Here is a 12,560-nt window from a genome sequence, read left to right as displayed (position 1 = left end):
AATAGAACTTTCAATGCTTAAGAAAATTGATGTTCAATACTTACTTAATAATTCTTTTTTAATACATAGCTTAAAATTCCCAATACTACTAGTAAAATCTTTTAAGTGTTTTGGAAGATTATTCCATATCCGAGAACCTTGAATTAAAATACTCTCTTCGCTTTATAAGGATTTTTAAGCTTATACTAATATTTTTATTTCTCTTATCATGTAAATAACTTACCACCGGCGCTAGGAGAAAAATTGAAAATCAGCAGCAGAATCCCTTGAACTGATAAGTGAAAATTACAAAAAAGGTAGGTTTTAAGTTGAGTAAAATATAACTGAGGACAAGTGATATTTTGAAGATCAGCAGGGAGCGAATTCCAAAGTGAAGGAGCTGAGAAAAAGAAATATCTCTCACCAGTACGTACATATCTGACACGTAGAACACGAAGCATGCTACAATAAGAACGGTTGGGCGAGAAGTAGTGTGGAGATGGCAAGCGAGGAAAAATACGAAGGCGCCAGGCCATTGATGGAACTGGAAGTGAGAAAAAGGATCTTGAACTTCAGTCTTTGGCTCACAGGAAGCCAATGGAGTTTTTTAGAATCGTGGTGATATGACAAAATTTCCTAGCCATAGTGACAACACGGGCGGCAGAGTTCTAAAGAAGTTGAAAACGCCTAAGATTACCAGAAGACAAACCAAAAAGAAGCGAGTAACAAAAATCAATCTTAGATTTAATAAATGCATGTACTAATGTGGCAGTAGCAAAAGATATAAGATAGGGCCTAATTGAACGAATAATGGACTTCGAGAATAGCCCGTAATTTTTATTTTTTTTTTGTTCTATGTGAAATGCAATACTGTCTGAAATCGAATATGTTTAAATGTTGGATATTTAGAGCTTTGTAAAATGTCAATAATATGTTATAAAGCAGAACATACTTCAACTTATTTCAGACTCCAACTATTGAGACTTTTGTTGTCATGTAATTTATATAAAAAGATCACATGACAGGACATCATGAAGCCCAACTAAAAACAAAATGGGTTTGGTTGGTGCGTAAAATTTCAAAAGAATTCATGAATAATCTCAAATCAAGAGTCTTAATTTTCTTATGTTTACTTCTAAAAATAACATGACTTGTTTTAATTTCATTTAATGTAAGCTTATTTGCAATAAACCATTTTGAAAGTTTAGGAAGCTCATTACAAAATATTCGAAAATCTTCCTGTATAATATCATAGTGATTGTATAGAATATTTGTGTCAGCAAACATTGCCACCTCAATTTCTTAATTATATGGAGAAAAAAAATATCTTTTACATAATAGTAGTAAAAATAATAAAGGACTCCATATCGAGCCTTGTGGTATGCCGTTATAATATTATGTATACAAAAATAAAATTTTAAATTAAATTTGTTGACAATATATCTTTAAATATAATTTGTTTCAAAGTTTGCGGGCCATCTCGGATTGACTCGACTGGATTTCGATATGATACTAATTTTAAATTATTAGAAACAAGAGCAGACACTTCGCAATGTCGTGACGCTCGAATATTACTATTTTTGTTCTTTCTAAATGTTTGCCTACGGTAGACCTATGAAATCTTATCGATCATTTATCATGGGTTGTACGTCTTAACAACTGTGAATGTTGTTGTGTGTGGTATGTTGTATGCTAGTACCCTTTCGATAAGGTGTAATACCAGTAGTAGATAGGTACTATCAAATTCTAGAGAAAAAGAGGCTAACCTATGCCTAACTACAGGCCCCTCCCTAGACTAAGCCTAGGCCCCTTAGGGCCTAGTTAAGGTCCAAGGCATGACACCACAGTCACGCTTCACGTGACATTAATTACAATTTTGAAAAAATTGAATCTACAATAATATAATAAAAATAATAATAAAATAAAAATATATTATTTCCGCAATAATTAATAACTAAGCCTTGTAATTAACAACCTACAGTACAATGCTATTTACTAGGCCTATAATTAACTAGCCTTAATCATTAATTGGTACTCTGCATTTTTGGCAGACCCTATGGCATCCATTATTTTAGAACTGTCTATTCTCACCTTTTCTTTTAATTTGAAAATAACTATCGCCATGTTTTATTTGATCAAGAAATGCTGGTCTTTTCCTCCTTGTACTTTTCCCTGAAAGCTCGGCCTTCTAAACTGCACATGACATTAATTACAATTTTGAAAAAATTGAATCTACAATAATATAATAAAAATAATAATAAAATAAAAATATATTATTTCCGCAATAATTAATAACTAAGCCTTGTAATTAACAACCTACAGTACAATGCTATTTACTAGGCCTATAATTAACTAGCCTTAATCATTAATTGGTACTCTGCATTTTTGGCAGACCCTATGGCATCCAGTATTTTAGAACTGTCTATTCTCACCTTTTCTTTTAATTTGAAAATAACTATCGCCCTGTTTTATTTGATCAAGAAATGCTGGTCTTTTCCTCCTTGTACTTTTCCCTGAAAGCTCGGCCTTCTAAAACTGTTTTGAGTACGTGATCAAAATCCTATTAGTACAGAACCAATCCAACTCTGCTTAAGATCTTTCCTATAATTTTTATAATTTTATGTAAAGTGCATAGAGGCACTGTGCAATATGCGCTATATAAATGTAACTTATTATTATTATTATTATTATTATTATTATTATTATTATTATTATTATTATTATTATTATTATTATTATTATTATTATTATTATTATTATGTATAATTTTTATTAGTTAAGCCTATTTAACCAAAACCTAGGACTATCTCAAGAAAAAAAATGTTCAAAGTATGTAACTCAAGTTCAAATAACACATTTTATTACTCGTGCAGTTCAATCATTTATTAATTTGTCATTTTAAACGGCCAATCGGCATTAATTAGCATGGTAATATCAATGTATTTTTTAAAAATCAGTTCTGCAATATGAGATTTTTTAGTCGAGTCAGTCTAACCCTACAAGGAAATGATATTTCGGGTCTTGTAATTCAAATAACCGTCAGCTACATTGTATTACACAATGATGGTATTTACCTTACACCCTCTCGAGGTGCACCACCATTGTGTAATGCAATAGCTCACGGCCATATAAATCTGCTCAACCATGAAGCCACTGTGGACTAATGATTATGACGTTCGCCATGACAGCGAGAGTCGTAGGTTCGAATCCCGTCGGAGGGATTTTAGCCTGTCTCACCTTATCGCTACCTAACAATGCGACCATACCGACCTAAGTTCGTATCTCACCGGAAGTAGGACCTGGCGACCAGTACCGTCCACTATATTTTTTTCAACATGTTGAAAACTCCCGTGACCATCGACAACCCTCTCTTCTACACAAGTTGCTCATAGCAGCTTTCACACTGGTCGGTGTCGGTCGTATACTGATCGCAGTGCATATAGGTCGTGATAGTATGAGAGTTGCTTTTGTGACACAATGTATTTATTTATAGGACCACATTTGTTGAGAGCTATGCTACACGATGTACCATCACGTCCTTCATTCGAACACTGTTACACTGATTATTAAACACTATTATTATTGGACACTGATTATATTTATTTATATATAATTTAACAGTGTTAATGGCTATCTTGATTATTGTTATATGCTACTATTTAATATTATTATTATTATTATTATTATTATTATTATTATTATTATTATTATTATTATTATTATTATTATTATTATTATTGTTATTATTATTATTATTATTATTATTATTATTATTATTATTATTATTATTCACTATTATTATTGAACACTGATCATTTATATATAATTTAACAGCGTTAACGGCTATCTTGATTATTGTTATATGCTACTATTTATTTCCAGCCGTTCTTTACGCCTTCTCGAGGTCCACCATCATTATGTAATACAATGTAGCTGACGGTTATTTGAATCTGTTCAACCATGAAGCATTTGTGATCTAATGGTGGTGATGATGACACTCACCTTGACAGTGAGAGGTCGCATGTTCATATGACAATTTTTATTAGTGAGCAGGTATACCAAACTTCGAATATCATGGGATAATAATATTGTTTACAGTCTTGTTAACATGGAGTGGAGTTTTATAGCTTAGTGGTTAAGGTGTTTCCCTTCTAAAACCACCACTTCCTAAGCCACATCATAAATAATATACTTTAATTCTATAATCGGTGAGTTACTTGCTGTTGGATGCGAATACATTTTTTTTTAAACTTGTTTTCTAACCATGGGAATATGATTTTAAGATTATAATTTATATTAAAAAGTATGGTTTATATTGTGACCATGATACTATGACATAATTTTGCCTTTGATTTTTCTTTTGCCTTTTCTTTCTTTTTTTAGTATCTATGTCATTACACGCCCTGTAGGCAAGGCAGGGTATTGTCTTACCATGGACCTATTATATCGTTGTTTTGCTACGCCGTCTGTACCGCCGTTTAGGCTTTATTGACACCACCAATCCTTTTGTATATGTTCTCTATATAACCTTGTTCATCCCACTATCATCAGTAACTGATGATGACCTATGGACAGTCGAAATTATTAGTACAATGAATATTTTATTTTGAGACAGATACAGAACTTTGTTTGACTTCTTATTATATATAGATTATATATATTATTTCTTAAAATATCCTAACTCTAGCCTGTCTGAAAGGTCCACTGATTAATCTCAGATAAGAAAGTATAATACATACTCCAAGTATTGAAATACATGCCATCGTGTTGGGATTCAATATTTTGACATTAATTATGTCATCAGGAATTCCTGATGATGACATAATTAATGTCGAAATACTGAATCCCAACACGATGACGTGTATTTCAATACTTGGAGTATGTATTATACTTTCTTATCTAACCTGTCTCACTTGCTAATTTTTTCAAACCATTATTGTCGGACTCTTGTGTTGGTGTCAGGCATGGTATAAAGCATACTATCTGATCTTTCCTACCTTGACAAAAGCTCTACGTGTGTGTGCAAGTATTATGCCTATACACTACTAGTTAGTTATCTTACCTTGTTCAATTCCATTTTACAAATTTGACTACAAGTAGAGAATACATCTTGCCAAACCGTCACCTAACTGTTGAGTAGCAGGAAAAGAATACATTTATAAAACTCGCATGTTGGGAACTTAAACACAAAGTACGGTAACCAAGGAGTACAGCTGTTAAAAGTGAGGATAAGTACGCCTGAATCAATTTTACACGGATCTATTTCACGCAAACTTATTAATGCGACAACATAATATTAATATCGTATTATGGCACACTGATTAATCACAAACTGTACCGACTGTTAAATTTAATTAGTAAGTGATAATACTGATTGAACTGAATATTTTTTTTCTTTCATTCGGAGTAAATTAACTGTAATCAGATGTTTACTTACAAGAAATATAATAAGTTTATAAGCCATATTAATGAAAATGCAATATTCGTGAGTCAAATTAAGAGTATCAAATGTCCATGCCAATACCAATTTAAACTAGTGCAGTCAAACCACAGTGTGCATAGCTCCACCCTGTGCCTGGTTACCGAACAATACGTACGCACAGGCCGTGTATGGACGATTTTATTAATTTATTTTCTGCTCGAGGATAAGTTCAATCAATCAATCAAATAATAGGAATTCAATCAATTAATACAAATTTCCAAATTAAATAAAACATTCAATAAGAACAAGTTATGGTATCAAATAAATAAAAAAAATGGGAAAGGGATGACAAAATATGCCCAAACTAAAGTACTGTAAATAAAAATTGCTAACTTAGTAATAACTTACTTATAAAAGCTTAAAATTCACAATACTACTAGTTAAATCTTTTAAGTGTTTTTGAAGATTATTCCATATCCGAGAACCTTGAATTGAAATACTCTCTTGGCTTTATATGGATTTTTAAACTTATACTAATATTTATATTTCTCTTATCATGTAAATAACTTACCACCGGCGCTAGGAGAAAAATTAAAAATCAGCAGCAGAAGAATCCCCTGAACTAATCAGTGAAAATTACAAAAATAGGTAGGTTTTAAGTTGAGTAAAATATAACTGAGGACAAGTGATATTACGAAGATCAGCAGGGAGCGAATTCCAAAGTGAATGAGCTGAGAAAAAGAAAGATCACCAGTACGTACATGTCTGACACGTAGAACACGAAGCATGTTACAATAAGAACGGTTGGGCGAGAAGTAGTGTGGTACGGAGCCCCTAAAGGGACATGGTTAGAAAAAATATTTAATTATTTCGAGAAAACGAAATAATATTTCCTTCACTCTAAATAATATTTCGTTCCCTCGAAATGTATTTCGTTCCCTCGAAATAATATTTCGTTCCTGCGAAATATTGTTATTTATTATTATTATTTATGCACCATCTTTCCTATCCTGTGCGCATTTATGGTGCATGTGCATGTTAAAGAGCAGTACACTGTTTGAAAAAAGAGTAGTTGATTGTCTCCCGGAATACCGCCCAACCACCACCAGAAGGACCCCACAGGAAATAAGTCTTCTTCTAGACTTTCGTGGGGGAAACATTTGTGAGGAACATGCTACGTGACAATCAGTCATAATGCAAAAAATGTCCAAATGAATCATTGTATCTCCCCCAAACATAGAATACAGACTGCTCAGGGAATCCTGTAACAATTTGAAAAAAAAAAAGAATAATTATGTAAAATAATACTGCAGACGAATTAAAAGATGATGATGATAGTTCTTTGTAAGGGGGGAAGATTATAAGTAGACGTTTCACGTACGGTTCAGAGCAGGTACAGTGCACACCTACGGAGCCCCTAAACGGATATGGTTAGAAATAATAATATTATTATTATTACTATTATTATTATTATTATTATTATTATTATTATTTACTATTATTATTTACTATTATTATTGAACACTGATTATTTATATATAATTTAACAGTGTTAACGGCTATCTTGATTATTATTATATGCTACTATTTTTTTCCAGCCGTTCTTTACGCCTTCTCGAGGTCCACCATCATTATGTAATACAATGTAGCTGACGGTTATTTGAATCTGTTCAACCATGAAACATTTGTGATCTAATGGTGATGATGACACTCACCTTGACAGCGAGAGGTCGCATGTTCATATGACAATTTTTATTAGTGAGCAAGTAATACCAAACTTCGAATATCATGGGATAATAATATTGTTTACACTCTTGTTAACATGGAGTGGAGTTGTATAGCTTAGTGGTTAAGGTGTTTCCCTTCTAAAACTACCACTTCCTAAGCCACATCATAAATAATATACTTTAATTCTATAATCGGTGAGTTACTTGCTGTTGGATGCGAATACATTTTTTTTTAACTTGTTTTTTAACCATGGGAATATGATTTTAAGATTATAATTTATATTAAAAAGTATGGTTTATATTGTGACCATGATACTATGACATAATTTTGCCTTTGATTTTTCTTTTGTTAGGCCTTTTTTAGTATCTATCAGGGCCGGCGGAACGTTTTTCAAAGTGGGGGGCCCCACTTATAAGCAGGCGTGTAACAGCGGTCTTGGGTGATCCCCCCCACCTCCACCCACCATAAAGAAAACAATACGACATAGGGCTTATTTTATTATTAATATAGGCCACACACGTGTGTTTGAAGCTAAATATAAGCATTTTCATCGTGGTTAGTATCTATTACAATCATAGGCCTATTCTTTCAACGTCATTACACATTGAGGCCCTTCTTTTAGGTAAAACGATCTATCTTAAATTTTCTTTCTCAAGTTTGGGACTATGTGTTATAACTTAGAAGGCAAAGGAGAGCAAGCACAAGCTTTGACATTAAAAAAAAATGCGCGCGAAGCGTGCGAAAATTTTTTGTTTTTTTAATTCTAATTTCGTCGGAATTGATCAAAACTTCCTAAAATGTGCAATTTTTAGAGGAAATTGGCCTACCTCAACAAGCTCTTATGTTATATATGGCCACACTCGTTTTTTTAAACTGAATATAAGCATTTTCCTTATAGCTTTATTTATTACAAACATATTCTTTCAACATCATTACACATTGAGGCCCTTCTTTTAGGTAAAATGATCTTAAATTTTCTTTCTTTGAGTTTGGGACTATGTGTTATAACTTAGCTTAGAAGGCAAAGGAGAGCAAACACAAGCTTTAACATAAAAAAATGGGCGCGAAGCGCGCGAAAATATTTTTTGTTCTAAATTCTAATTTCGTCGGAATTGATCAAAACTCCCTAAAATGTGCAATTTTTAGAGGAAATTGGCCGACCTTAACAAAATATGCGATTTAAAATTTGAGATTTTCAGGCACTTTCCCGGGTGAAGAGGGCATTCAATGGGGAAAGATTTTCCACAGATGGATATTTTCCCCTTGTCACCCGGTGGTTACGCCACTGCGGAGAATACCTGGCGGCTTAGATCAAAGGCGATATGACACTTTTTGAAGTGGAGAAGGGGTTGCAGGCCGGGGTATTGTGATATCTGTTCATTATATCTTCCTTTTTATTTTTGCCTTTATTTTTCTCTTCTCTTTTCCTTTTTCCTTTTTCCTTTCTTTTTCTTTCCCCTTCTTTCTCTTTCCCTCCCTCTCCCCTCTTTCTTTTCTCTTCTTACCCAGCCCGGTACGACGGCTTGGTCAGCCCGGTAAAAACCGTCAGGGGTGCTAATGTTTTCAAACCATTATTGTCGGACTCTTGTGTTGGTGTCAGGCATGGTATAAAGCATACTATCAGATCTTTCCTACCTTGACAAAAGCTCTACGTGTGTGTGCAAGTATTATGCCTATACGCTACTAGTTAGTTATCTTACCTTGTTCAATTCCATTTTACAAATTTGACTACAAGTAGAGAATTCATCTTGCCAAACCGTCACCTAACTGTTGAGTAGCAGGAAAAGAATACATTTATAAAACTCGCATGTTGGGAACTTAAACACAAAGTAATCAAGGAGTACAGCTGTCAAAAGTGAGGATAAGTACGCCTGAATCAATTTTACACGGATCTATTTCACGCAAACTTATTAATGCGACAACATAATATTAATATCGTATTATGGCATACTGATTAATCACACACTGTACCGACTGTTAAATTTAATTAGTAAGTGATAATACTGATTGAACTGAATATTTTTTTTCTTTCAATCGAAGTAAATTAACTGTAATCAGATGTTTACTTACAAGAAATATAATAAGTTTATAAGCCATATTAATGAAAATGCAATATTCGTGAGTCAAATTATGAGTATCAAATTTCCATGCCAATACCAATTTAAACTAGTGCAGTCAAACCACAGTGTGCATAGCTCCACCCTGTGCCTGATTACCGAACAATACGTACGCACTAGGCCGTGTGTCACAGAGTGGACCTTATAATGCGTTACACTCACTGTATAGTGCATCAGCGTAATAAATATTCATGATTTAATGGTTGTTTGTGTTCATTGTGTAGAATCAGTTTAATGAATATGCATGAGTTAATGGTTGATTTAGCATTATTCCAGGGTAGTTGAAAGTTTCATGAATATGAATAACTTTTAGGCAAGTGGCAACTTCTGATAAGTGTAGAGAAAATGGGTGGGGGAATATTATGTTAATTTGTGTTAGCAGGGGTAGGATTGATAGAGAAACCAGAAGGGAGAAGTAGTTGCATAAGGAAAGGCTTAATGGAAGGGTGTAAGCTGTGGAATATGATCCAAGCAGGGACATGTCAGCTATTAAGGTGCACCAAAGATTAAGCAAAGTTAAGAGGCATAGTGAAGCCTACCTAAATGATATATGGTGATAGCTAGGAGCATCACAGTATTGTGCAACTCATATATAAGAGCCAAGTGAAGTTAGTTTGACCGTGAGTAACGTTAATTGTAATATTGCATAGGGTTGAATTAATGCAGGAATGTTGAATGTACCTGTGGTATGCATTATTAATGTAATATGCTTAGATTGATTTGGATCTATGCAAGTAATATTGTGTATTGATATTTAGACGTCTTTAATACTTACTGTACACTTATTATGGGCATATGTATACAATTGTACAGCATATTGGTAGCATAAAGCTATAGATTAACCATTTTATTAATATGAAAGTTAATCATGTTCCAGAATGCTTGAAATGATGTTTGTTTAGGATAACTATTCTAGAAAGGTGTATTTTGTTAATTTTTAGATGGTCAGAGGAGTACAGCTTGAACTCCAACAACAGGCTTAAGACTTAAGAAGAAATTGAAGGTTTCAAGCAGCTGGAGTAAGAGCTGATATTTATCTCATTCAGAACCAACTTGTATGGTGTGACAAGTAGTGACCCTGGAGAACGTCACATGTTTGGCTTCTCATCTGTATATAGCGCAGGGTATTATGGTGTGAACTGAATGTTCGACATATTATTTTATTAAACACCTTATTTGAATTTATAACTATGTTTTTATGTTGACTATTATTCACTTGTACGTGTACTGTATGGTGTGCGCAGTCACTAGGCTAACGTGTCAATTGTCTATTCTCAAAACGAGGTGACACCGTGTATGGGCGATTTTATTAATTTATTTTCTGCTCGAAGATAAGTTCAATCAATCAATCAAACAATAAGAATTCAATCAATTAATACAAATTTATTTCCAATTAAAATAAAACATTCAATAAGAACAAGTTACGGTATCAAATAAATGAAAAAAAAAATGGGAAAGGAATGACAAAATATGCCCAAACTAAAGAAAATAAAAATTGCTAACTTAGTAATAAATTATTTATAAAAATAATATATATATATATATATATAAATATATATATATATATATTATATATATATAATACATATATACGGCCATATAAATAGAACTTTTAATACTTAAGAAAAATGATGTTCAATACTTACTTAATAATTCTTCTTTATTACATAGCTTAAAGTTCCCAATACTACTAGTTAAATCTTTTAAGTGTTTTTGAAGATTATTCCATATCCGAGAACCTTGAATTGAAATACTCTCTTGGCTTTTTATGGATTTTTAAACTTATACTAATATTTTTATTTCTCTTATCATGTAAATAACTTACCACCGGCGCTAGGAGAAAAATTGAAAATCAGCAGCAGAAGAATCCCCTGAACTGATAAGTGAAAATTACAAAAATAGGTAGGTTTTAAGTTGAGCAAAATATAACCGAGGACAGGTGATATTACGAAGATCAGCAGAGAGCGAATTCCAAAGTGAAGGAGCTGAGAAAAAGAAGGATCGCTCACCAGTACGTACATATCTGACACGTAGAACACGAAGTATGTTACAATATAAGAACGGTTGGGCGAGAAGTAGTGTGGAGATGGACAAGCGAGGAAAAATACGTACGAAGGCGCAAGGCCATTGATGGAATTGGAAGTGAGAAGAAGGATCTTGAACTTCAGTCTTTGGCTGACAGGAAGCCGATGGTGTTTTTTATAATCGTGGTGATATGAGAAAATTTCCTAGCCATAGTACCAAAACTGTCCGCAGAGTTCTGAAGAAGTTAAAAACGTCTAAGGTTACCAGAAGACAAAACAAAAATCAATCTTAGATTTAATAAATGTATGTACCAGTGGCAGTAGCAAAAGATATAAGATAGGGCCTAATTGAACGAATAATGAACTTCGAAAATAGCCCGCGTAATTTTTTTTTGTTCTATGTGAAATGTAATACTGTCTGAACCCCATGAAGAAATCGAATATGTTTAAATGTTGGATATTTAGAGCTTTGTAAAGTGTCAATAGTATGTTATAAAGCAGAACATACTTCAACTTATTTCAGACTCCAACTATTGAGACTTTTGTTGCCATGTAATTTATATAAAAAGATCACATGACAGGACATCATCAAGCCCAACTAAAAAAAAATGGGTTTGGTTGGTGCGTAAAATTTCAAAAGAATTCATGAATAATCTCAAATCAAGAGTCTTAATTTTCTTATGTTTACTTCTAAAAATAACATGACTTGTTTTAATGAATGTAAATAGACAATTGTTTCATATATCTTTGATAGGCATGGCAATATGGATATTGGCCGATAATTACTGATGTCATTTTTTCCCCAATTTTTGAACACCGGTATAGTTTTACTTAACTTTAATTGACTGGGAAAGAAACCTGTCGCTAACGATGTATTAATTATATGAGAGATGCGTTTAGCCAGTATATCACTATTACTCTTTATATACTTCGCACCAATACCATCATATCCACAGGATTTATTTAAATTAAGATCATTTAAATATTTCATTACTTCATATTCAGAAGCTGGCATAAAAAACATTGAATTTACGACTTTATTACGCATGTTTCCAATAGGATCTGAATTTGCATGTCCATTATTCGCTTTCTCAGCCATTGATCTGCCAATATTATTAAAATGTGTATTAAATGCTCTGGCTTTTTTTTTGTAGGATTAATAAACAACTGTCATTTAAGTTTCAATTGAGTTGGGAGAGAAGATAGTCTTTTTCTCCCTAATATTTGGTTGATTGCATCCCATGTTTTTTTCATACTATTCTTACGTTTTTTAAAATCTTCTTTATAATA

General features: G+C 32.8%; 1 protein-coding gene across 1 annotated transcript in view; it reads right to left on the bottom strand.

The window, feature by feature from the left end:
• Positions 1-9,865, bottom strand: part of LOC117107558 — a gene marked incomplete at its 3' end in the record, with an annotated part of 13,903 nt that extends 4,038 nt beyond the window's left edge. The window contains exons 1-3 of the mRNA XM_033249259.1: positions 9,200-9,865; positions 8,830-8,896; positions 5,042-5,108 (exon numbers count right to left, since the gene is read on the bottom strand). Of these exons, the coding sequence (XP_033105150.1) occupies positions 5,042-5,056 (15 nt within the window). The remainder of the gene's footprint in view (positions 1-5,041; positions 5,109-8,829; positions 8,897-9,199) is intronic.
• Positions 9,866-12,560: the final 2,695 nt, after the last annotated feature.

The sequence above is a fragment of the Anneissia japonica genome, unplaced genomic scaffold (genome assembly GCF_011630105.1).
Source record: "Anneissia japonica isolate Jap-2015-1 unplaced genomic scaffold, ASM1163010v1 scaffold287722_len911783_cov160, whole genome shotgun sequence".
Classification (NCBI taxonomy): domain Eukaryota; kingdom Metazoa; phylum Echinodermata; class Crinoidea; order Comatulida; family Comatulidae; genus Anneissia; species Anneissia japonica.
This window is presented reverse-complemented; position numbering and strand designations above follow the sequence as displayed.